The following is a 27,134-nucleotide window of genomic DNA, read 5'->3' as shown; positions in this document are numbered from 1 at the left end:
ATTAGTTTTGTTAACTGTGGTTGAAAATGTCTATTTGGCCTCTTTCTTAGATGTAATTGATTGCATAGAGCAATGCATTTTTTCTGAGAAATGACTATGTACCTTTGTGATTGATAAAACAAATGTTTTTGATGTTTTAAAAATTCCTTAGACATTACAAAAATTTTGTTTCTATTTTCCAAATGATATATTCTAACTTAAATATGTTTTGCAACTGATTTCAAAATAAAGCCCATTCTCAATATTAGGTGAAAAATTTTCATGTCAGTAAAGATCAGAATAGACCCTGTGTTATTTTCAAAATAAAATCTTTACTTTATTGAACAATTAAAAAATGATGGCAAGTCTTAATATAAAAGGTCTAGTTACAAAAGATTTTAAATCTGCTAAACAGTAAGTGTCATTGCTCAAAAGCTAGTCTCACCACAAAAAACAGTACACCTTGCATGGTTAACTGGATTAACATTAAATGATAATTTGTTGAATAAAATTGCAACTTTAATGAACATGTCTAACAATTCTTAGTTGTTTTAATGCTCATTTGAAGTGAAAAGTTGCCTTGTTGAAATGAGTGCTGTCTATTGTTCAATAAAAATCTAATAAAATATCCAGGTGGCAGTGGCACAAGGGCGAAATTATTCACACTTCTATTGTTACTAAAGGATTTCATCAAAATTCAGCTCAACACAGCATTGTCTAACATCAGGATGAAGAAATCATCATCTGGTGAATTAGTTCAACCTAATTTCTGTTCCAGTTTTCAAATGGTTGATTGCCAATTGAGCGATTTCTTCACTTATTCTGAAATAAAAACTCTTTTGCAATAGTGGCACTTCAATTGATACAGTTGTTCACTGCAAGAATTTGGAAGATCTCTTAAACACACCCTTTTACTGAAGATTCAGAGAAATTCCCTCCTATGAAGCAAAGAGTAGCCAAAGACGCAATCAAACCTCAAATAATACAAATACACAGTCCAAACATCAAATATTAGTTGCTGTTGCAGAGAATCTACATGAAACTTACGTAAATGTTCAGCAAGTCAGGTCCCTCATTGGGGCTAATGAAGTTAACCCACACATTTCTTGTGATTTGAAAATGGCAAACATTCTGCTTGAAAAATCATGAAAACTCTAAGGTCTTAAGAACTTTGAGCTCTATTGAAATCAGTTATGAAGCTTTCCTGAAATCAGGAAGTGTGTTGGCTAAAACTAAGCCGTCTGGCATGTCATTTATATATCAATCATTCCTGGATCTGATATGTATGTATGTATGTATGTATGTATGTATGTATGTATGTATGTATGTATGTATGTATGTATGTATGTATGTATGTATGTATGTATGTATGTATGTATGTATGTATGTATGTATGTATGTATATATGTATGTATGTATGTATTTATGTATATACACATGTGTGTTAGCTTTTGAACAAAAAGTGTTAAAATGAGATAAAATTTAACATTAAAATGTCAATAAATTAACAACCATGCAAGATATTTGTATGAAAAATTATTTACCTATATAAGTATTAGTTACTTATGCATTAAATTTCTTGTGGGTGTGATAGTAAATCAGATTTAACAATTAGTTTTCTAACTTGCACTTTAAAGTAAAAAAATGAAAGTTTCAACAAAGGATTTTGTCTATTTTCACCTCATAGGTGGCACTTTTGTGTCTGCTCAAAGGGTACTAATCCTACTTTGACAACAGCATACTTTATTTTAATTATGATTTATAAGTTAAAGTTTTAGAATTCAGATTAACTATAGATATCAGGATCAGTTTTTACTAATAAGGCGCCTTAAAGCTTCATAATTAAAAGCAATTATATAAAATTAAAAAAAGTCAAAAAAAAGGAAGCTACAATCTTTGTCAGAAAAATTTAACACTTAAAGATTTTGTTTTATGTTTGTGTAAAAATAATGCTTACAAATCTTTATTTTTTAATTTATAATACTGATGCTATGATTTTTATTTGAAACATCAGGGTATGAGTTGAAAATTAAGCCAATTTTTTTTAATTAGGTGAGAAATCAATGATTGTTTAAATCTTTAGACCATTGTATCAGATTGTTCATTTGTTGCTTCTTTGGCAATCAGTGCTGCTTATGAGAGGCAATTTCAAAAGAAGCTTATCACAAGGTCTGATCAAAATTTCTTCTGGTGATTTTTTTTTCTTTAAACTTGTAATAATTCTGTAAATGATTTTTTTCTATAAAAAGATTAAGGTAAAAATTGAAAAATTCTTTACTTTTAGTGAACATGTTTTTGATATGTATTTTATTAATAGATCTTTTCTTAAGATGACTTTTAAAAGAAAGAATTTTTACATTTTGTCAATATGCAAGTGTTGAAAACATTTTGACAACTAGAAAATGTAAAATACTAAAACTATATTAAAAAATGACAACTAAAAAATGTAAAATACTAAAACTATATTTTTGAAAAGATATTAGGAAAATTCACTTCCTAATATTTTTTCAAAAAAAATTTGCATTTTCTAATAGCTTTTCAAAAAAAAAAAATTCAAAAGAAACCTTTCAAGCATGACACACCCAGAGACATCCATGAATAATTTTATTGACCATGCATTCAGTTTTTCTTCAAAGCTTTCTTCCTATATTAGTTTCTGTTTTGTGGACTTACAAATATTTTCTCTTTAATTTTTGCCTTGCTGAGTTTAGAGAATTGTTCTTTCGGATATAAAAATTCATTGCCATCTTTAGCATTTACAAAAATTTTTACCAGGCTGAGCTTTATGTGTAATGGTAGTAAAAATGTCTCATAAGGGTTTACTAAAAGATCACTAAAAAATTTTTATGGCCTAGAGTAAGTGATTCATGCTTGGGCCACACTTTCTTCATATACTGAATTTTTTGTCTCTACCGTCCAATTTGCAAATGAAATAGTAAAAATTTTTAAAACCAAACTGTAATCCTTGCAAAAGTGTAATGGTTTTAAAAATTTGACGAAGAAATTGAAACTATAATTAGTTTTTGATTGTTAAAGGATGTTCTGATATCACTAGAAATTGAAACACTTATTTCCTGTACCCTGAAATACAAAATAGGATTTTATATTACTCTAGATATATCCATTTATGAACAGAGTTATCAGTGATTGTTTCAGTGAAACTAGTGATTGTTTCAGGTGTGTTTTCTTTAGCACTGCCTGAAATCTTATTAGTTTTGTCCAAATTAGTAAGAATTTAGGCTAAAAAATATTTTTTTTTTAGCTCTGCCTAAAATCTTACTAATTTGGACAAAACTAATAGTCCATACATCTGGTAAACTAAAAACCTTTTTGAGCTTTTCAAAAGTTTTAGCCTGGAATATTGAAGAAGCTATTGGTAACTCATTTTAGCTTATTACACATCATTGCAGATTTCAAAATACCACTATAACTGATGCTATTATGAAATAAAATCTAGTCAGTATCAATCAAATGGTGCAAACAAACATTTAGAAAAAGCTATTAGTGAAACTAAAATCAAAAATAGCACTAACAAGATTCTTCAAGCTGTATAAGCTTCTACACACCCTGCCTGAATTTATATACATTATTGTGTTAAATTACTACATATTTGGCTGGATGTAATTGTTACTAACAAAAAATGATAATGCTTTATTTGAAGGGTTGGAATATATATACTTTTTTTTTCAGTAACAGTTATATCCAATTAGTTATAGTTATAACAAAGGTTGCCAGACAACATTACTTGAATGGAAATGTACAGTGTGATTTACTTGATTCAAAAATAACTGTTAATCCCGAGGTGTACTGGTTGTGCTACAGTTTTTGACTGACACTACGGGCAAAAAAAGCAGTCTATCTCTTTAATGATTACAAGGCATCATGTGTCAAAATGGAAATGGTGCTGCAGCTGTACTGAGAATTTCTCATTTGCTATCCTGCTTAGTATCTTCCTCTAAATGCAAAATGCCACAATAGACAAACGCTTCCGAAACAATGAAAAAAACTTTTTAGCCAATATTTTATCACTATACAGTTAGTACATATTTGTTTAAGCACAGTCTCATTCAAGAGCTAAATGTTCTTAAAACTTTCTTTGCTCAAATATTTATATATTGTATATTACTAAATAACTAAATAACTTTTACAGTGTTAAAGTGTTACCTTTGTTCTTTGATAAAAAAATGTTCTTTCAATTTATGATAAATCAAAATTTTAAGTCAGAGAACTATTCCTTTTTAGATTCTACATTTAGTTAGTTTGATATTATAAAAGTTTTTGGTTGTTTGTGTTTCTAGCATTATCTTTCCACAGCAAAAGGATGGCACTCCAATTATAAATCCTTGCGGAAAATATATGGTGAAATTACATTTTAATGGAGTTGCAAGAAAAGTAAGAGTTGAAAAACATTTAAAAAACAGTTACTGGGGTAATTTAAAATTTGTAAAGGGAGTCACTCAGAATAAAATAAAACTGTTTAGGTAATAATTGATGACTTTCTTCCAATGGGAAAAGATGGACAGTTACTGTGTTCCTTCTCACAAAATAGCAATGAGTTTTGGGTGAGCTTACTTGAAAAGGCATATATGAAGGTCAGTATTGACTTTTTATAAAAAAAAAAATTGGTTGCTTATTATTTTAAAAAGTTTGCTACTATAATTACTAATTTTGGTTTATAAAGCTATAAGTGTTTCACATTTGCTATTTCATTATTTAAATTTTAGGTAATGGGTGGCTATGATTTTCCTGGTTCAAATTCAGTAAGTAGTTTTTTTATTATTACCAAAATTATTTAATTTTTCTCCAAAAAAGCTTTTTATCTGATGAAATTAATTATTTTCTCAGAATATTGACTTGAATGCTTTAACTGGCTGGATACCAGAGCGAGCTTCACTTAAGTCAAAAGAAATAAACTATGATGTTTTGTTTGACAGGATGCTAACTGGTCTTGAAAAAGGTTTGTAATTTTAAAAAGCAGTTTATTACAATCTTCCCTACTTCCTTGTAAAATATTATTTGGGATTATTTTTTTTTATTCATATTTTTATTCCTACTTTATATCTTCCATTCCATGCAGTATGTGCTTTATTATGTATAGAGTTTTTTTTTAATCTTTAATTTGTTACTTAAAAATAATGATGTTAATCAAAAAAAATTTTTAATTTTTTTCTTTGTAAAAAAAAAAGAGATGTACATTGCTGCTCATACCCATTTACCTGTTACTGACAAAAATGATATATTCAAAACTTATCTTTTTTTTTTTTTGTAGGCATATAGACTACTACAAATTAAAAACCTTTTTATCCTATTATATATATTCCTTTTCATAAAAGCACATGTTAAAAAGATGGTAGCAAACTTTAGAGTTTTCAGAAGTAACGTTTGAATGAAAAAAAATCACTTTTTTTATTACCATTTTGAGTGGGTTATCTCAAAACAAGTGAATAATACCGCCTCTTTTTCTATTGCATTGAGATAGTAAAATTACATTTTACTTGAACAACTAAATTTATCTTTTGCTTTTACAGCAGAAACAGTACAGAATTTTTGCTTTTCCTATGCCATGTCCTTATTTACAAGTTTTATTGCTTGTAATAAACTATGTAATTATAGCATTACTTGTGAATAATTGTGTGAATGCCTTATAGCGTTACTTGTAAATAATTGTATGTGTGAAAAGATTTGTGTAAATGCCTAGGGAAATAATTTGTATATAAATTGTGTTGAATTTTATAAAGATATCTCAGCGTTTACGCACAACTATAAATGATCTTTTTTATGCAAAACTACACAATAAATGAATGAAATTTCAATTGAAATGTTCAATAATTGTCTTGTGTAAATTTGGTAATACTCTAATTGAACTGAGAATAACAAGAGAGAAAAAAATTATTGTAAAATGAAATAACTGAATTCCAATAATAGTTCATGCAACAAAAATGCGTGATGGTTGAGCTAGAATCACAATCTTATAACCACAATCTTATTGGATCAGAAATAGCAGTGCAGGTAAATTTGGAGAAAGTAAAATAAGATAAGTGTATATAAAAGAATATAAAAGTTGGACACTTAAAGACTAATGAACAGTCCTAAAGAAGCACAAACTCAAATTTTATGTTTTTGACTCCCACTAAAATGTTTTAGTCTACAGATCAGCAACGAAGAGGATTTGTCTGATGTTTGGTGTTTTCTGTGAAGCAAGTTTTTGTAATGGTGTGGGGCTGTTTTGGTGGCAATTCAATAAATATCAGTATAAGATTATCCTGGGAAATCCATTATTATCATCTGGACTAAATATCCTTGAGTGGGATTTTGTGAACCCAAATATAAATCATACACAAGTGTTTATTTGAAGTTAGTAGAAGATATACATGGAAAGGTTTCTCATAAGTAAAAAAAGTTAGATATAAATTTATCCAAGTCGAGTTAAAGGTTTTAATTGGAATTTCAAGAAACATGCATTAATAGCATTTTCACCATAGGCTTCACATAGGTTGCAGATTTTTTCAAACAATTTGCTTTGTCACTGATACATTGGACTTGTAGACATTGGACTTGTCTACTAATCAGTGACAAAGCAAATTGTTTGAATTGTGATTAATAATGGTTAAATAATTAATTGAATTGTGATTAATAATGGTTAAAAAATTTTTTTTGTTATAAGTTATTTAAAATAAATCTAATTTTTCTGAAGTTTATTAAAATAGAGTTCTTTATACATTTAAAACAGCCAGGTGTGACATGGTTACATTTTTTTTTTTAGTGTGATATGTTTACATTCATAAGTTTTTAATTAAATAGCAGCTCTGCGCAATGTTTTAAAATAAAATAAGCTTCGCGAGGTATCAAAATTTTCTGAAATCCTGTAAATTTATTTGTCTTAATATGAAAATTATGTTAAATTAAATTTCTTTTAAACAACTTATACAGAAATTTTTATTTTTAAAAATTGTAAAAAATTGAAAAATCAAAGTCTAGTGTCTACTGATTAGATAGCATTTTTATATTATTAGAATTAATTAAAAATTTTTCTTTGAATTTAATTTTATAAACTTGATTTGTTATAATAACAAAATCAAACATATCAATCAAATAAATTTATTCTGCAAGAATAAATACAAATAAAAAAAAATGAAAATTTTAAAAAGTTAAACTTTAATTGTAATTAAGGGGTTAAACTTACTAAAAATAGTCATAGATTTGTGTCAAGGAAACTGAACAATCTTAGAGCTTAACTAATTATCAAATTTATTACAGGTGATGTTTTAATTACTGCAGCAACTGGAGTTATGAGTGAATCTGATGCTGAGCGTGCAGGCTTAGTTCCTACTCATGCTTATGCTGTTTTGAATATAAAGAAAATTCAGGTTTGATTGTATAAAATAAATTTAATTTATTGAAATTTTTTCAGTTATTTATGTTCAATAAATGATGACTCTCCATTAAACAATGTGAGAACAAAAACACTGTGGGTATAATAACCAAATCTTTATTATTAAAGTATACTTTGAGAAAATTCCTTTGTTGTATCATTGAAGAGTCAATGAAGGACATGAATTGCTCTCCATTTATAATCAAAGTTTTCATTCCAGGGGAAACGACTTTGTTTACTTAAGAATCCATGGAGTCATTTAAGATGGAAGGTAATTTTTTCTTAAATTTTTGGTTTAAAGCTTTTTTTCTATAAAATTTTATATGTGGCTATATATATTAGAATATATTAAGTATTTTTTCTGCCAATTTACTATCAAATTTTATGATATTTTATGATGGTTACTTCAAGACAAGAATAACTTTTGAAATATCTTTTGATTGGATTATATTTTAATCGGAATATTCTTTGATTGAAATACTCTTTGGGCAGGTTTTGTGGTGTGCTTTGGATCATTATCTATTTTGCTGATAGATTTTGATGTCTATGTTACTATTTTTTTTCACATTCTGTTTTGGTCTTTATGTAATGACTGTTGACAAAGTTTTTTCATAAAAGAGTTAACTTATGAACATTTGAACACATAACATGAATAATCATATTATGAATTTCGGTGCAGTTCATTGATGTAATAGAAAATCTTTAGTTGGAGAGAGATTTTTTTTTATTGCAATATTCAATTATGTTAAAACACCTAAGTTTTTTTTGTCTAATAAAATCAGTTCAAATTCCTATTCCTAATTATCATTTATAACTTACAACTTACTCTCTCAATTACCTCTCTCCCCAACTGCCAAAACTTTTATAAACTGTAAACTTTTTAAACTGTTATAAAAAAAGTTATGAAAATTTTATGTATTGGTTGTATAACTCCTAAAAATGTTTTTCAACAGTAAATTTGCATATTTGTTTTAGTGACAAACACTCGACATTATTTTAAGGTCATATTTATAAATATAAAAGCAAAATAATCTTATGAAAGTTTTCAATCATTCTATCTATACATTTTCTATAAATATATGTCATGACACAAACACATGTATGTACACTACCGTGCAAAAGTCTCTGCTCATGTGTAATATTTGCAAGGAACAGTAAATGCAATACATTTTAGGATGATTTTAAATATATAAAAAGAAAAAAATGTTAATATAAAAAGTTGATGAGGCCAAATCATAATTTTGCATACTTTTTCCTTTTCTTTTTGTTTCAAATAATTTTGTTTACCTTTGTTTTGTTGAGTTCTGCTGCTAAAAACATGGCAGAAATTTTTCTATATGAATAACCTTTTTCACGTAAAATACATATAAAGTTCTTCAGTATTCTTTATTAAATTTAAAACTGCACAAAAGTTTTAACCAAAATATTTTTTGTAAGCTTAGGTTTGACAGTAGCATGATACTTTCCGGCATGGTAAGGATGTTTTCAGTAATTTTAATTGGTTGCTTTTAATAGACTTATGTTTATATTTATACTTGAAAATGGCATTAGTGTGCGCATTTAATGTCTTGAATTAAATAAAGAATTTGAGAAATGGTGAAAGTAAAGAAAGAATATTGTGAAGAACTTCGTGGCAAAATATGTATTTTACGTGAAGAAGGTTATTCATATAGAAAAATTGCTTCCAGGTTAAAAATATCCGAATCAGGTGTGAGATATGCTCTACAACGATTGCATGATATTGGTTCCAACAGTGACAGATCACGTTCTGGAAGACCAAGAGTTACATCACGGCAAGAAGATACGTTTATTGTTGTGTCCAGCAAAAGAAATAGAAAAATTCCAGCCACAATTTTAACAGCAGAACTCAACAAAACAAGGGTAAAGCCAGTATCAATTGATACTGTAAAAAGAAGACTAAGATCAGTCAACTTAATTGGACGCATTGCTGCACGTAAACCTTTGTTGAGGGCAGTAAATAAGAAGAAAAGATTGGAATGGGCAAAAATGCATAAAAATTGGGGATTAGAAGATTGGAAGAAAGTTCTATGGACAGACGAGAGTAGGTTCGAACTTTTTGGTACCCGACGTCGCGTGCATGTTAGGCGTTTACCTAATGAAAGAGTGCTTCCTCAATGTATACAAAGTACTGTAAAACATGGAGGTGGTAATATTATGCTTTGGGGATGTTTTGGCAATGGGTTAACTGGAGATTTAGTTAAAATCACATCTACCATGGATAAACACATGTACCATAATATTTTGGTTAAGCACGCGATTCCATCTGGTATTCGTATAATTGGGAAAGGATTCATCATGCAGCAGGACAACGATCCAAAACATGCATCTGGATTATGCAAAAATTATTTGAAACTAAAAGAAAGGGGAAAAGTTTGCAAAATTATGACTTGGCCTCCTCAATCACCAGATCTATCACCCATCGAAAAGTTGTGGGATGAACTGGATCGGAAGATCAGAGAAGCAGGTGAAACATCTTTTATTAATCAGCAAATGCTATGGGAACGTTTGCAAAAAGCTTGGAATGAGATAACAGCGGAAACCATGAATAAATTATTAGCCCGAATGCCAAGATTATGTGCTGCTGTTATACGCTCCAAGGGGTCTCATATTGATGAAAATAAAATTTAACATTTACAACTTTGTATATTAACATTTTCTTGATTTTATATATTTAAAATCATCCTAAAATGTATTGTATTTACTGTCTAATTCATTGTTTAATAAACAATTAAAAATAAACGCAATTTTCTTGCAAACTTTTGTTACTTTATTGAAATATTACAAATGAGCGGAGACTTTTGCACGGTAGTGTATATATGTATGTATGTACAGTGAGTCCAAAAATTATTGGCCCACCCTTGCATAGCTACTTTATATTAGCTGTCATAAGAATTATAGGAGAAAATTACTCAATATTAGTATCATTGTGTTGTCTGTTATCATTTATATTAACATATAACAAGTTTCAGCTTTTTAATTACTTTTGTTTTTGTTTTATTGACAAAACAGTACAAGTTTGTTCAAATATTACATACAAAAATTATTGGTCCAGAGGAAAGGAAAGAAAAGAATTCTCTTGAAAAGTTCTAGAACTTTTGTGATTTTTTCAGAATGTTACAGAAGTGTGTCGATGTTATATCAAAAACCACTAATCATAGTATAAATACAATGATTTCTTCACTTGATGACAATCAAATAAAATGGCACCTAAAAAGAAAGAACATAGTTATGATCTTCAATTTTTTTTTTTAATTTAGCACCATCAGAACAGTGATTCTCAACAGGATATTGCTGCTAAGACATTACTTCCTCTAGGGACAGTATGTTACATAATTAAGAAATACAAACATACAAATAGTGTTGGTAATTTATTCAGATATGATCAAAAAAGAATAACAACCATACATCATGTCTAGATAAAGATTGGCTTAAGCAAAACAATATTCAAACATTAACTTAGCCTTCATTCTCACCCAATCTCAATCCCATAGAATATCTATGGGGTGAGATCGAACAGAGGATGAAGAAACACAAGCTGAAGGATATCCATGAGCTTGGGAACCTATTGAAGAACAAATGTAATAATGTCAAGTTTTTTGTTCTTCAGAAACTTGTCGATTCAGTACCAAATAAATTACTAGAATGCATCAAAATCAAAGGTTACCTAACACAATATTAGATTTGACAAAATAGCTGTTTTAAATGGGCAAATATTTTTTTCTTTCCTCTGGGCCAATAATTTTTGTATGTAATATTTGAATAAGCTTGTACTGTTTTGTTAATAAAACAAAAACAAAAGTAATAGTAAAGCTGAAACTTGTAGTATATATTACCAATGACAATAAATCTTACAATGATGCAAACATTGAATAATTTTCTCCTATAATTCTTATATGACAGCAAATATAAAGTAGTTATGCAAGGTGGGCTAATAATTTTTGGACTCACTGTATGTAAATATGTATGTAATGTAATGTATGTATGTAATGTATGTATGTAATGTATGTATGTAATGTATGTATGTATGTATTTACGTAATGTAATGTAATGTATGTATGTATGCCGTGGGGAAGTTTTCTTAAAAGGACCTCATTATGATCAATTATATACCCAGGACCACTAAAAGCTCTGGCCTCTGAAAATTAAAAATTAAAATTAATTAAATCTTTTAAAAGTTTAAAAACTAAAAACAAAAAATAATGTTAAACTCTGTTTCATAATAGAGTTTTGCAAGCCTTGTGACTTCCAAACAAATGAATAACTTCTTTAAAATTAATTTTCATAGTCATTTCGGCTTCAACAGATAAAAGTCATAAGTCATTTAAATGATTGTCACTGTTGATATTATTCTTTTCAACATACTAAAAAAACTTTCTGCTTAGGCAACTGTCACTGGAATTGTACAAAATAGCCTTATTGCAATTGTAATATTTAGAAGCAGCACATCCAGCTTGTTTGTTTTTTTGCCCATTGAATTATTAATTTTATTTAATAATTCAATGGGCTGAATAGAAATATTTTGTATATTGGCATCATAAATTGATTTTAAATGTAGTATTTCATTTCTAAGATTGTTATTGATATCATTTTCATAAATTTTTTGCAATTTTTTACTCTTAATTTGTATTTCTTGATCCTTTAAGTCACAGAACAACCATAATACATTGAATAAAGAATCTATTTCTTTTGCTGCATTATATATCCACTGATATTATTCATGAAAACATTGAAAATATTAATTCTAAATTCTTCTGTCGGCGTCCTTTTTAGCTCATGTGCTATTTTTTTCCTTTTAGCATATTTTATTCTTGAAATTTCTGTGTTTTTCTGTAAAGATGTGCCCAACTATTTACATTCATTTAAAATAGTGTCCCAGCTATCTCTTATTGTATTTAATTCAACAAGAAAACTTGACAAATTAATTATTTCTACATCAATTATTGCATTGAGAGCTTGTAAAACAGTACTTCTGTAATATATAGCTGCAAGAGCTGTGTGCCAGATTTTTGCCAGTACTAGGCATTCAAAATATTACATATATTTTTTATTCCGTTAAAATCTGATTGAGTTTCTGACGTTAAGTGTTATTCCAAACAAGAATCTTTTGGATTTTTAGTTTCGTTAATTTTTTCAGCAAATGGTTTAACACTTTCAGTACAGTGCACAGTTCTTGCAGAACAGTGTGTATTTTACATATTATGCAAAGAACATCTGGTATTGTTTTTTGATATTTTACATATTTGTGGACTACTACTAAATATATTGTATAATTTTTGTATAGTGCTGAAAAATCTTACAACTTGAATACAAGATTCAGCTGCATGAATACCACATAAATTTAAACAATGATATGCACAAGGAGAAAACATTGGAATAATTTGCAAAATGCATACTTGTGTACCTTAATATGATCCACTCATGTTGGATCTGTTATCATATCTTTGTGCTTGACAGTCACTTATAGGAATACTGTACCTTTATAGCGTTTCAAGAATTTAATTACCAGTATCTTCTCCAGTCTTCTTATTGTAGTCAACAAATGGAAGAAATGTTTCCATAGTTTCAAATTTGTTGGAGTTGTTAGTAACATACCATAAAATGAACGTAATTTGTTCTGTATGCGCAGAATCAGGTGTTGCGTCTACAATAAGTGAATAATGATTCATAGCTTCTCATTCCTTTAAAATTCAAGTTCTCAAGTAATCAGTACAGCATGATATGAATTCATTTTGAATGTGTGCTGATAAGTAATGTATTTGCAATCTCTGGTATTCATTTTGTATCTGCAATATTTTTTTAAAATGTTCAATTAAAAGCAGATCATAATGACTTAAAGTTCTAATAATCATTAGCAATAAGTTTACTTTTAAGAAAAATTAATTAAAAAAAAAAACCATTCCAAAATACTTTTTTTTTTAATTTGAAATTTCTTTCACAGTTTATTTAGTTTAGTACCATTCTTTATCTGATGTTGAAGATTGCCTCTTGATGACAAAAAAATTTATTTGTGGTATGCAGAAAGCCAGTTAACAAGGACAGTAACATATGAATCTTCACCATTTTCTAACCATAAAAGCTGTAAATATTTATTTATACAATTTTGACCCATTCCAAAAAATCTTTATTTTTCTGGTGAGATATAAAACTAAATTTGTCAAAAAATACAAGCAAAATATTTAGGCACAAGTAATCATAAGAAAAGAGAAAAAAATTAACTCAAGCAGTTGTCTTTTATATACATTTATTATATTCATTTGTAAAGCAATTAATAATGTCCTAAATATCCTTAACATTTTGTTAATTTAACTGGAGAAAGAGAATGTTTTTATACTGCATACTTTTCTTTTGTTTTGCACTATATCAATAAAAAGTTATTCAAATAAGTCACTGACAACAAAATGTTTTCCTAAACAAAAGCTTTAAGTGAGAGATGAAAAAATATGCTATATGAAAAAAAGTACATAACAAAAAATGCAACTATTTCATCAAGTAGCAATCTATTGCATCAAATAGCAATCTATTGTAGGTTCAGAAGTAAAACTCATAACTAATAGGAGATAACTAGTATGTGTGCATAACTAATTAATCTGATAAGTATGACAAGATTGACTAAATAACCCTAAATTTTAGAAATAATAAACAGAAACTCATATAACAAAGTATATATAAAGTAATAATAAAGTAAATTAATAATGATTAAAAAAGCATTATAATTGATCTTATCATACTAATTGGAAAAGTGTCAAAATAGCATTTAGTGAGTTTTACCTTTAAAGCAATATAATACATATTGATGAAACAGTTATTGTGTTTGAACTTTTAACAAATCTTGAGCAATTAAAAATGATTTTCTATTCCATTTCTGACAGGCATCATAACATATCCATCAGCTATCAGTAAACAAATAGTTTTATATTTGACATCACACTTTTTGAAAGAAGTTCTAATTAAAGTATTTTACATATTAAAAAATTCCAATTAAAGTAAGTGTTCAAAAATTAGTAACATTGAACTACGCTGGCCTAGAATGAAATTTTTTTCTTTGGGTTATTGCAAAAATATATAAATTTTGCCACTATTTTTATTTCATTTTAAATTTATTTTCTCTTCCTGCAAACAGTTAAATATAGTCATTGAGCTAGATACTGTAAGAAAGTGATGGTAAATATTTTGATCAGTAATGTTTTTTAAAAATACTGGACGGGTATATAGAAGGGATTGTCTTCGTTCTGTTGCTTTCCATCTGTCAGCTTCTGCAAACGATCTTGGGTTTTGTGGAAACTCTGATGGTATATAGCATCTCAAGTTGATTATCAATTTAGGTATATGATTCAGCTAAGTTTTAGAAATTTTGCAACATGCAAGACCCTGTTTCCAAAACTGTAGCGTTCTTTTTAGGACACCAAGGCAAACAGTGTAGTGTGTATGTAGTCTAAAATAAAACCTGTGACACAGAGGTTCTTGCAGATTTATCTTGTAAATTCTTAATGTTTGTTTTTTAGAGAAATCTCCATTGTTATTACAGATAATATGATTGTCAAATACTCCTACCTTTTATTTGACATCTTTCACAAGATGAAAGATGTCAAGTATTGCAACCAGTATGGCTCTTTATACACTTTAAATAAGATCAAGCTGGTGCATCACAAGTAAATGCTAGTATGAACACAAAATCTTTTTAATGTAGCAATTGTTATCTGACTTCAAGCTTGTGTATTCAGAAATAAAATCTGATAAAAATTCTTGAACAGAATATTATTTACCTTTTTCATACAACAAACATGCTACAAAAGACCTATAGTTTTTAATACAGCACAAGTTTGCTGATGATTTTTTTAATGATAACCCATCAATATTAACTTTTAGTTCAATGACATGATGATCATTAACAAATGCTGGATTTTCTTTAAATAATACAGTATTGTGTATTTAAAACCAAAGTAATAGTAACTTCCTCTACAATTTTTTAATTATGTTATAATTTAAGGATTCAATTAACAAAGAGTGTGATTATCTTTTGGCAAATTTAAACTTTTTTTTTTTGAATACTGAACAAACTATCTGCATGTTATCTCCTACATTGACTATCTACAAGCCAACTAGCCAACTCAGTCTGCAGGCTTTCTTTTCTTTTTGGGATGTCAGTATTGTTTTTAAACTTCAGCTCATTTTCAGTTCTAAATAGTTGCTTGTGTGTGTCAATATCCGAACTAAACTCTGAACTTGAATCAGTTATATCACTGAGGCTCAATTAGGCTTGCAATAAGTGGGGTTTCTGAGAACAACATTCAAAAAAAATTTTTATAGTATAATAAAAAGGTTTCAAAACGATTGTTAACAATTGTTTTATAACTTTTTTATTTTTGTTAAAAAATATATATATATTTTTTAACTTGCTAGTCAATTTTTGTTGTTGCTATCTTTTGGTTAAAAAACCAAAAGATTGCAACTGAAAAGTTAATAACTTAAAAAATATAATTAAAAAATGTAAGCTTGTGTTACATATATATAATCTTGTATTACATGTATACACTGCCTGGCAAAAGTTTCTGGTCAATCTGTTTTTTGTAAAAAAATATTTAAAAAAACAAGTTAACTGATTACAATTAACCAAATATCATTACAAATAATTATAAACTAATCAACATCTTTAAACCTATGATAAAAATAGACAAGTTTATCCAATATAACATGAACAAAAGTTTTTTTTTCTTTTTCATAAAAAAAATCCACCCTTTGCTTTCCTTACTGTACAAACAAGTTTTGGCATGCATTTGATTAAATTATCCAAATAAATTGGAGAAATATTTTTCCACACTCTTGCAAAATTGACCGCAAATGAATTACACAGGTCAACAGCATTTTTGGGGCCAAAGATATTTCAACAAATTTAGGGTAACTTTGGGGTGCTGATTCTGAATATGTCATCAGTTTTGCCAGATTGGCTCAAGTTTTTGAGATTTTTCGTGAAATGTGTAAAAAAAAGACGTAATTTGCTACACGTGCATTAACTTTATTGATATTGTCATGAATACAATAAATTTAACAAAGTAAATGTTGATTTTAGTTTATTTTAACTAGTTTTAGAAAGTAATCTTCAAAAATGAACAAGACATGAAATATAGGAGACATTTAATTACTGGAAAAGCGCTTTTTATATGATTTTCTTCTATGTGAGCTATTCGGGCAGTCACGCTGTAGATTCCAGCAGTAATCAGCCATCATATGTCTGTCCCATCTGCCTTGGTACCTTTCCTCCATCACCATAATATCCTGATGAAATCTCTCCCCTTGTTCTTCGCTAAAATCTCCAAGGTTTTCTGGAAATCTGTCCAAGTGACTGTGAAGATAATGCAATTTAATGCTCATGTGTACACCCAGATTTCTAAATCTCAATAGCATGTTTTGTACCAGTTCTTCATAATTGTCTGCCTTTTTATTTCCCAAGACGTTTTTCACTACCAACACAAAACTACACCATGCAGCAGCTTCAATGTTATTCATTTCCTTAGGAAAATTTGAATCTTTAATGAGTTTCCGAATTTGAGGACCATCAAAGATTCCTGCCTTCAATTTTTCGCTGCTAAGACCAGGGAAAGATCTGCAGATGTACATGAAGCAATTACCATCTTTGTCTAATGCCTTTACGAACTGCTTCATTATTCCTAACTTTATGTGAAGTGGTGGTAGAATGATTTTTTCCCTGTCCACCAAAGGTTCGTTCACTATGTTTGATGCTCCTACTGTCAAGTTGTCCCTTGGAGGCCAATTCAGTTTCTCCCAGTGCTGATGTTTTGCTCTACTATCCCACATGCAGATGAAGCAAGGATACTTTGTGTATCCACTTTGCTGTCCAAGTAAAAAGTTGACCATTTTTAAATCAACACATATCAGCCACAAATGTTCATGGTAGCACAAGACCATTTTGACATTTTTGTATTGTTCTGCAAGTTTAGTTGAGTGAGCTACTGGAAGAGATGCACACTGATTGCCATTGTTCAACAAAACACATTTCAAACTCCTTTTAGAACTATCTATGAAAAGCCTCCAGTCTTCAGGACGATACACTTGTAAACCCATTTGCAGCATCAGGCCAGGAGTATCCTTACAATATACAAGTAGGTCATCTTCACAGAAAAATTGAAAAAGTGCTTCTTCTCTTGTCCTGTAAGATGTTATTTTAGTTCCAGGCGTCAGACAATTTTTTTCACTTAGCCTTTAAGCTAAAAGTTCAGATGCACTTTTTGAGAGGTTGAGGTCTCTTATTAGATCGTTGAGCTCTCCTTGGGTAAATTGCGTAGGTGTTCTGAAACTTCCTTCATATTCTGGTTCACTTCCAGAACTAATGCTTAGCTCGATACCCTGCATTTCATCATCATCAGGTGGGGGAAGGTCAGGTAACATGGTAAACACAGGTACAGGCACATCTTCATACTCCCATTTTTGTTTCTTATGCTTATTGAATCCTTGCACTTGCACTGCACAGAAATAACAGTCATCATGATGATTTTTTTGCTCTCTCCACACCATTGGAACACCAAATTTGAAGCTTTGTTCTTTGTCCTTTGCTCCATTTTTGTAATAATTCGATACATGCTTTGTACACTATGTGTGGTGCCCAAGACTTGTCTTGGTCCCCAAGCATAACCCCAAAATAGGCCAAATACACTTTTTTTATGAAGTCTGTTATGTTTCTTCTATGTTTTTGCAGTGTATATTCACCACAAATGAGTCTGGATCATTAAGACAACTTCTTCTTGATGAGTTCATGCTTTTCACTGGAAAACAGACAACAACATAAAGTTAGTGCAAAAATCAAGCTATGAAAAAACTTTTAGAACACTAATTAACAAAAAACTATATTGAGAACTGCTCAGTTCAAGTACTAATCCCAAGAAATTAATGAGATGCGTCGCATTTACCAACAAGTGCTATAAATAAGATACCAAAAATATCAAAAACTTGAGTCAATCTGGCAAAACTGATAGCATATTCAGAATCAGCACCCCAAAAATACCCCAAATTCATTAAAATATTTTGGACACCAGTAATTTTTTTTTTTTTTTGTTGACCTGTGTTATTGATGTAGCACACTCTTTTCTTACCTCACAATCCAGTTGTTCCCATAATAACTCCATTGGGTTGAGATCAGGGGATTGTGGGGGCCATGTCATAATTTTGAGTTCTTTACAAGTTTCTTTTTTTTTGCAAATAGTTTGTACAGTATTTAGATGTGTGTTTTGGGTCATTATTAGGGATGGCAATCCCAGGATCCTGGGATCCCAAAATCCTGGGATCCCAAAATCCTGGGATCCCGAAATCCTGGGATTCCATGCAAACTTTTGATTCCATAATCCTGGGATTTTTCACAAAAATTTCCCGGGATTTCGGGAACGTAATAAAAGAAAAATAAAGATAAATAGGGATTAAGTTATTAACTTATTTGTACATTATAAAGTGTCTAGTAAATACAATCTTTGGTAAAATATTTGTTTCATAGCTGTATTCTCTTTGCAATGATTTAATTTAATTTCGAATTTTCGGCTTCATTTTAATTCCAAATCGTCGCAGAATTAAAGAGTTCTATCTGCTTTTTTCATATTATAAGAATTTATAAATAAAAGTTTTAATTAACAATTTATAATAATAAAAAACAAAAAATTTAAAATATTTATAAATAATATTATCGGTTTAATTATGAAACATAAATAAAAAAAGAGTTATAGTTGAAATTATAAAAAATGACAGGAATAAAAACATATTAACTAAGAAAAATTGAAAGTTAAATTCTCACAACAACAAAAATTAGATAGAACCCTACAATTCTTATGCGTCGAAATCTATGTGTGATTCTCAAAAATTTTTCAACAAGGGTTTAAATGAATGAAGTTTTCAAAATACAGAAGGTTTTTTAAGTAAATAAGCTTTTTTTTGCAGTTATTCAAAGTGGTTATCCTTTTCACAGTAACAAATTCAGTTAAAATTATAGATCTGATAAAGAAACGTAAATTGAAATAATTTAAGAACTTTAGAACTTTAAAAAAAACTTAAGTAAATATCATGACAAACTATGCTGAATTCAATAGCACAAATCTGATATGGAGACATTTCTTAAGAGGAACAGATGAAACAGCCATGTGCAAAGTTAGTACATGCAAAAAAACATTGAAAATTGCAGGTGGTTCAACAAAAGATCTACATTCCCATTTACTGTCTAAACATAAACTTAAAGTAACATTGCAATCGCAAGTACCAAGTTTATCCACGAGAGCTTCAAATTTAAAAGATTTTAGAAGAAGAACCTCAAAATAAAAAACCGAAAATCACTAACTATTTTTCAACAGCATCGAAAAAAGAGGAAAATCTATCTGAAGTATTGGCGCGTATGGCAGCAAAAGATGGTATATCATTTAGTACAATTTGTAATTCCATTGATATACGAGCCGGGTTAGTTGCAAGAAGATATAAAAATGTTCCAAAATCACGTAATACTATCAGAAAAATGGTATTAGACTACAACGAGTAGATTAAAAAGCAAGTTATAAAGGAAATAACTGATCGAATATCAAGAGGCTCTAAAAAGACGCCAGTCACTTGGAAGTTGACAAAAGTTTAGAAGATGAGAACACTTTTTTTGAAAATTTAGATAACAACGATAATGAAGACAAAGATGATGATTACAAAAGCGAACATGTTTATGAAGAGGAAGATTGTACACGAGATTCAAACGATTCATTGTTAATCAATGAAACATCTGAGGTTACAATTAAACATCAAATTATAGGACCTATCATAACCTAAGTCAGGAAAATTGTAAAAATGCTTAAAAGGTCCCCAACAAAAAAAGAAAATTATTTACTAAAGTACGTGAAAATTGAGTTTGGTCATCCATTTAATAATGGATTGCAAAACCCGATGGAGCAGTTTGTTGTTTATGCTTGAAGGATTTGACAAGTTAAAATATTGTGTTAAAAAGGCATTTCTGATTCATTTTCTGAATTCCAATTTTGATAGTTCAGTTAAGATGAACGAAAACGAATATCGAACCACATCAGGTTTAGTGGTACTTTTGACTCCCGTTAAAGCAACTGTGGAAGCACCTTGTCGAAGAGACGCAACTTTAATTACAGCTGACATTGCATTAGAGTTTATGTTGACCAAAATAAAACAACAACAATCCGAAACTGGAAAACAATTGCATGCCGCTTTTAGTCACCGAATTAAAGAGAGGAGAACGCCATTAAGCAGCACAGTTTATTATCTTCATAATGGCCAGGTTACTTCATCGAAAATCTCTGATGTTTTTGTACCAAATACAAGCGCCCAAAATAAAAAAGTTATAAGTAGAAAGTATAACTTCTAAAATTCAAAGAGAAATGTCGTTATTTGAAAGTGGTGCCACAAGAGGTAATCATCTTCAAAAAGCATATGATTATATACTATCTATACGGCCAACAAGTGTGGAGTTGGAACGAGCATTCTCAGCTTCTGGGTTTTTATGCTCAAAAAATCGAACGCGAAATGATTGATGCATTCATTTTTTTAAGGTTGTACTTTCAAAAACGAATATAATTCATGTATACTCATGTATATTCATATTATTTTTACTTATATTGTGTTATCTTTTTAATGCATTGTTTTATAATTTAAATTACTTAGGTTAATTAGTAAATGAACTATTTTAGTTAACTAAAAAATGAAAAATGATTAATTTATTAATAATATAATTGTATAAACAATAAATTAATCATTTTTCAATGTTTAATGAGTACTTAAAAATTTGATCTTCACATGCTTCACCGCTAATAACTTTTTCTGCTTCCCAATTAATCCCGGGATTTCCCGGGGATAAATATCTCAAATCCCGGGATTGAGAATGTCTGGGATTGAGAATGTCTGGGATTTTGCCATCCCTAGTCATTATCCTGTTGCATGGTAAACCCACGGCCAATTAGATGCTTTCCACAAGCCATGGCATCTCTACATAATATCTTATGAAATCCATTCTTATTGAGAATTCTATTTATTTTCACGAGATTACCAACCTGATTAAAAGCAAAACAGCCCTACACCATTATTAAACCTCCACCATGTTTGACAGTAAGCTGTATACACTGTGGATGAAATTTTTCAGTAACTGTTCGTTGCACATAGATCCAATGCTTTGTTCCAAAAACAAGAAATTTGGATTTGTCTGTCCACATTACATTTCGCCAGTCTATATCTGTCCAATTTGAATGTGCTAGAGCCAATTGAAGCCACTCTTTCTGATTTATTGCTTTTAGAAGAGGTTTTTGAACAGCTACTCTAACATTTAAGCCAACAGTTTTCAAGCGACGTCTTACAGTTCTTTCTGAAATAGTTTTAGCATTGAAGTTAGATGTTATTTCTTGGGCTGTAAATCATTTATTTCATTTACATGAGAGTATAATTGACTTGTCTTCAGCCCTTGATGTTTTGCAGGGATGTCCAGTTCTTTTCCTATCTTTATTTGTATCAGTACATTTAAACTGACGAATAGTATTACTCACTGTTGATTGTGGTATTTTTGACAACTTTTGAATATATCTAGTAGAACAACCATCATTTGCCAGAGCAACAATTGAAGAATGCGTTTCTGTATTATTTTCTAAAATTTTAGTCTAAAAATAATCAAAATGCACTTTTATAAACTGGAAGTTAAAAAATTCTAAGAAATTTTATTCAGATATGTAAAATAGTTACTAAACTAATTTATTAATCCAATATATTGTATTAACTTCAAAGAAATTATGCTTTGATGACAAGAGAACAGTTGAATTTTATTTAAAGGTTTTTTACTAAGTATGTTTGAGCATGTTTATAATCCAAAAACGAAGAAAAACATTGATTTTGCATTTCAATATTAAAAGCACATTAGCACATCTTAATTGAATTATTTTATGGCTTATATACAATTTTAAAATTTAATATCAGTATTACAAGTTTATTTAACACATTAACACATCTTAATTGAATTATTTTATGACTTATAAAGAATTTTAAAATTTAATATCAATTGTTATAGGTAAAAACTATTAAAACTGTAAGTGACTGGAAAACTTTTGCCGGGCAATGTATGTAAGCATATGGTATAAAATTTTCATTTATGATTTTATAAGCAGTTTATAAACTTATAATATAATTTATAAATACATATAATATAGAAAAGTAAAAAAGCTAAAAAATAAAAAGCATTAATTCTATGAAGATAATGTTTAGGAGCTATGGAGTTAGTCTTATGATAATTACAATATTCCTAACATTAAATAGGAAGTGCTAGGAAGCTTATAATAATTATAATATAATTATCATAATTTTCCTAATTCTAACTTATGATTTTTATATAAGCGTTATTATAGCTTAAATAATTACCATAAGCTTCCAAGCATGATTATGATTTGAACTGCTGTAGCTAGCATTGTATCAATGTTTGTAAAATGTTGAGTTATAACGTTATTGCATGCAACCAATATTGCAAAATTGTTTTTTGCTGCCTGGGTCCCCTCCTGTCCTCTGCTATTCTCTGCTATCCTCTTCTCTCCTCTTCTCTCCTCTTCTCTCCTCTTCTCTCCTCTTCTCTCCTCTTCTCTCCTCTCAAAATTAAATTTTTAAAAGGTTTTAAATAAAATTGCTGTTTAAGGCAGCAATGGTTGCAGTATTTGTTTAAATAATAATACATTTTTTTCTTGATAGAAAATTAAAATTATGCAGTCTTATTTTATCTTTTCATTTTAGGGTAATTATTCTGATAGTGATATAGAAAACTGGACACCATCTCTTCAAAGTGCTTTAGGATATAATAGAGAAAAAGCAGCGCAAATTGATAATGGTATTTTAAATTTTAATATGAAATAGAATATTTTTTATACTGGATGATTTTTTTGTAAAGCTACCATAATTTCTTTAAAAAATAGGTGTATTTTGGATAAACTGGGAATCTGTCTTAAAGTTTTATGATGTATTTTACATGAACTGGAACCCAAAACTCTTTCCATACAAATATACTCTCCATGCGTAAGCCAAGTTTTAAAATTTTTCTGCAGTTTTATTTATTGGATTGATTGTCAGGACAAAATATTTTGTACATATTCTTATTCCAGATGCTGGAAAGCTGCAGAAGGTCCAATAAAAGATGCCTACAATATAGGTTTTTATTTTGTTTTTTATTTATATTTTTAATTTTTTTAATCATATATTTTATAACCTTTAGACAGCAATAATTAATTACCAAAACTAAGTAAGATTTAAAAAACACTTTTTTAAACACTTCCTACGGACTTCCCATCTTCATGTGCTAATATAAAATGAAAAAGTATCTGAATAAGGACTGGAGTTTTAGTTTTAACTTAAAATAACAAGTTTTAAGTTCAACCCATAAATAAGTAATTGTGTTTGTTAAATTTAAGTTGCAAACCTTTTCTAAAATCTTGTTACATCCTTTTAATCCAGCTTATTCCAACTTTTTGACCCATGCAATCAAATAGTTTATATAATTCTAAAAGGAAGCTGAAGGTATACAAATATGAAGTGATGCTAAGCCATGGATTTTCCATATCTTATAGTCATCCATATTCTTGTAGTCATCCATATTCTTGTTATCTCTTTTGTTATGTTGCTATACTTATTCTTTTATATTAGAGCAATACTTGGATAAGGTATTATCACACAAGGTGTGCTTACTTGAAACTCTTAATGTTGTTCTAACAAACTCATTCTATTGTATAATTGGGTAATTTTTAAGTTACCCAATTTGTTAAGATTTACTTAAAATTTTCAACATTGATTTATTTCATATGAAATGAGTAAAATTCAGTTCAGAATATGAAAGAGTTCATGAATTTTTGGAGTTTAAATTTTTTCTGGTTTCCACATAAAAAATCCAGTTTTTATGTTGTTTTAACTTTCATTATTATTGAATTAATCAAATAATGCTCAAAAATAAAAAGTAATGCATTTCAAAAGATTATTGGATAAAGAATTCATAAATCTTACTTATAATAGTTGTATATGACCTGATAAAAAACTTTTCTTATCAGTTGAAATATTTTCTTGAAAATATATTTAATTTTTATTACTGTTAATAATTCTACTACATAGACAACATCAGAATGAGTATTTTCAGAGGCACTTAAATTCAAATTGAAATTTTGATTAAAATTTTCTACATTGTAATGTCAACAAGAAAAAAACCAATAAATGAAGTTATAACAAAATATTTTTTAAAGTTGCTACAAAACAATCTATAAAATTGTTTTAGGTGATAACCCTCAATATCGACTAGAACTCAATTCTGATAATGATGCTACTATCATATGGATACTTTTGACCAGACATATAACTAATAGAGTAAAGCATTTTTTTCAACTTTAATAGTTTCATTTTAAAAGCATAATATTAATGTCAATTTTTGAAACAAAAAAATTTGACATTATACATTAAGTATTATTTTATTTTACATTTAGGATGACTTTGCAGATAATAAAGAGTTCATTACAATACATGTTTACAAAACAAATGGAAAACGAGTTTACTACCCTGGTAAGAAATTAGCCTTTAAAGTAAAAGAAATTGCTAATTTTTATTGTTTAGATAAACAACTATTAACGAGCCAAAAATTCTTCTGCAATTTTTAGGTAATAAATATCTGGAAGGAACAAAAATTAACTCACCACATTACTTAGCAAAACTAAAACCTGGAAGCGGAAAATCCATTTTTACCATAGTTGTATCACAATATGAAAAACTGCACACAATTTTTTATTCATTAAAGGTCAGATTAATTTTTATTCAGTGGATTGTTTGTATTCAGCTTAATAGTTATAATAGTTTTAAACGTTAATAGTTATCATTTAAAATATGAAAGCTTCCTTATTATTTCTAATGCTATTAAGGATAAAACTGTTTTTGAAACTATTTCTCAGATTTATTTTCTGCATTATTTAAATAAATATTACTTATAAAAGAATTATTTACGCAGGTTTTTTCAACAGTTAGCTTTACCATGGGTCCTGTTCAAGAACTATACTCGTCAAAAAAAAAAGTGAGTATTTTAATCATAACTATTTCTTTGCTCAACAAGACTTTCAGAATCATAAAAGGATTTAAAAATTAAGGGTTTCAGATTTTTTATTAGTAAGGTCAATTATTAGAACCTGGTCCTACCTTTGAATTTTGTTTTTGGTTTTTTTTTGTCTTTCTTTCCTGAAAGTGAGATACAGAAGTTAACAGGTGGTGTGCTAATTCTCCCTCTTGTTTTTAAGCTGCTGTTAGTTTGGACCTTAAATATATAGAAAAAGTATATTTAGAAATATATTTTAAATGGTAGGTAAACTTACTTAGTATATATTTCTAAAAGTCTGATGAAATTGATTAAGTTGAATGTTAATCTTTATTGCGTCATTTATTTTTAATTTTTTTACATTTATTGTATGATAAATGTAAACTACTCCTGTGTTTACATTTTATTAATTGTTTACTTTATGAACTAATAAAATGTATTTCAAATCCATGGTATTTTTAAAAAAATGAAGAAATGCTAAAATGTTTCAGGTAACAGTGTCCTGGACAAAACAGTGTGCTGGTGGATCTTTGAATTCCCCAACATATGAGCTCAATCCCAAAATACCTCTTGAACTAATCTCTAATACTGCATCTAATTTACTAATAAAGGTTGAAGCAAGCAGGTATAATTAGGCGACACTGCCTTTTGTGAGATGTTTTTTCAATGCTTTTTTTGTAACCTTAATATAATAGACAGGCTTGGTCGGGAAGTGGGAGCGATTGCTCTCGAATACTGACCACGGAAATAATATTTAGTTGCGAAAAACTGACCAAAAACACTAAAATCATTTTAGCGTTATTTTTAGCTTTTTATTCTTCCGCACCAAGATGTCATGAGAACATTCAAGTTTATGTATGTTTCCATGTATGTCCGTAAAACAAAAATTTTTTGTTTTACGGACATACCATTAACTAAAATGTTCTCAAAACGACTAAACAACCTGGTCAGTTTTTCGCAACTAAATATTATTTTGTGGTCAGTATTCGAGAGCGATCGCTCCCGCTTCCCAACCAAGCCTGTATAGATAGTATAATAAAAGAGATAGTACTTTTTCACATAAAGTATTTATGCTTATATATTGATTACAGCACGAAGAATCCTTTACATGTGCTAATCTTTTTTTTTTTTAATCAGAAAATACTATGCAGCTGTTGAATTGCGTTCTGTGGATTCTTCATACAGAAAATATTCTGGTGATTATAGGTATAAAAAATTTTATATAGTTGAATGTTGAAGTTTGTATTTTATTATCAATTTGATTTTTTTTTTTTTTTGGGGGGTATTTTCTTCAGGTTTTGATAGTTTTAAATTGATTTAAATAATTCTTAATCAGATCTAGACATTATTAGTATCAAAATTTTTTGTTTTAGCTGTGGTTTTGTGGCTTTCACCTTGGAAAATGTGCCACCTGGAAATTATTTTATAATTCCTTCTACATTTATTCAAGGACAAGAAGGGCCATTTTTTCTGGAAGTTCAAGCATCATGTGCATTCAAGTTGAATACAAGATGAACATAATACTGTTAAGAAAAATCCCAAATAGTTTATAACTTATATTTTTAGTTTTTTTGTAGAATTTTTAAATTTTTTTTGTTTTTGATGTAAAGTTTATTAAAATGCAGTTTAAAATTTGTTAAATACAATTTTACTGTGAACTTCAAAATACAAAATTCTGCTTAA

General features: G+C 28.7%; 1 protein-coding gene across 11 annotated transcripts in view; it reads left to right on the top strand.

Annotated features, from left to right (window-relative positions):
• LOC145190783 (calpain-7-like) overlaps positions 1-27,134 on the top strand; it is a 34,776-nt gene extending 7,642 nt beyond the window's left edge. For 6 of the 11 annotated variants that reach the window (XM_090089859.1, XM_090089867.1, XM_090089864.1 and 3 more), the window contains 17 exons: positions 2,063-2,148; positions 4,278-4,371; positions 4,461-4,571; positions 4,704-4,739; positions 4,825-4,936; positions 7,237-7,346; positions 7,572-7,622; positions 23,129-23,222; positions 23,308-23,407; positions 23,494-23,540; positions 24,651-24,739; positions 24,856-24,931; positions 25,027-25,163; positions 25,371-25,433; positions 25,943-26,076; positions 26,589-26,657; positions 26,825-27,134. In XM_090089859.1, the coding sequence (XP_089945985.1) occupies positions 2,063-2,148; positions 4,278-4,371; positions 4,461-4,571; positions 4,704-4,739; positions 4,825-4,936; positions 7,237-7,346; positions 7,572-7,622; positions 23,129-23,222; positions 23,308-23,407; positions 23,494-23,540; positions 24,651-24,739; positions 24,856-24,931; positions 25,027-25,163; positions 25,371-25,433; positions 25,943-26,076; positions 26,589-26,657; positions 26,825-26,966 (1,551 nt within the window). In that variant the 3' untranslated portion in view covers positions 26,967-27,134. Of the gene's footprint in view, positions 1-2,062; positions 2,170-4,277; positions 4,372-4,460; positions 4,572-4,703; positions 4,740-4,824; positions 4,937-7,236; positions 7,347-7,571; positions 7,623-22,418; positions 22,472-23,128; positions 23,223-23,307; positions 23,408-23,493; positions 23,541-24,650; positions 24,740-24,855; positions 24,932-25,026; positions 25,164-25,370; positions 25,434-25,653; positions 25,715-25,942; positions 26,077-26,588; positions 26,658-26,824 lie in introns of those variants that run through there. The other 5 variants (XM_090089857.1, XM_090089863.1, XM_090089858.1 and 2 more) reach the window with 3 other exon arrangements.

Source organism: Hydra viridissima, unplaced genomic scaffold (assembly GCF_058129835.1).
Source record: "Hydra viridissima isolate aposymbiotic clone 2 unplaced genomic scaffold, HvirCarnegie_v1 scaffold_6, whole genome shotgun sequence".
In the NCBI taxonomy this organism is placed as follows: Eukaryota; Metazoa; Cnidaria; class Hydrozoa; order Anthoathecata; family Hydridae; genus Hydra; species Hydra viridissima.
Note: the sequence above shows the minus strand (reverse complement) of the source record. Positions and strands in the feature narration are given on the sequence as shown.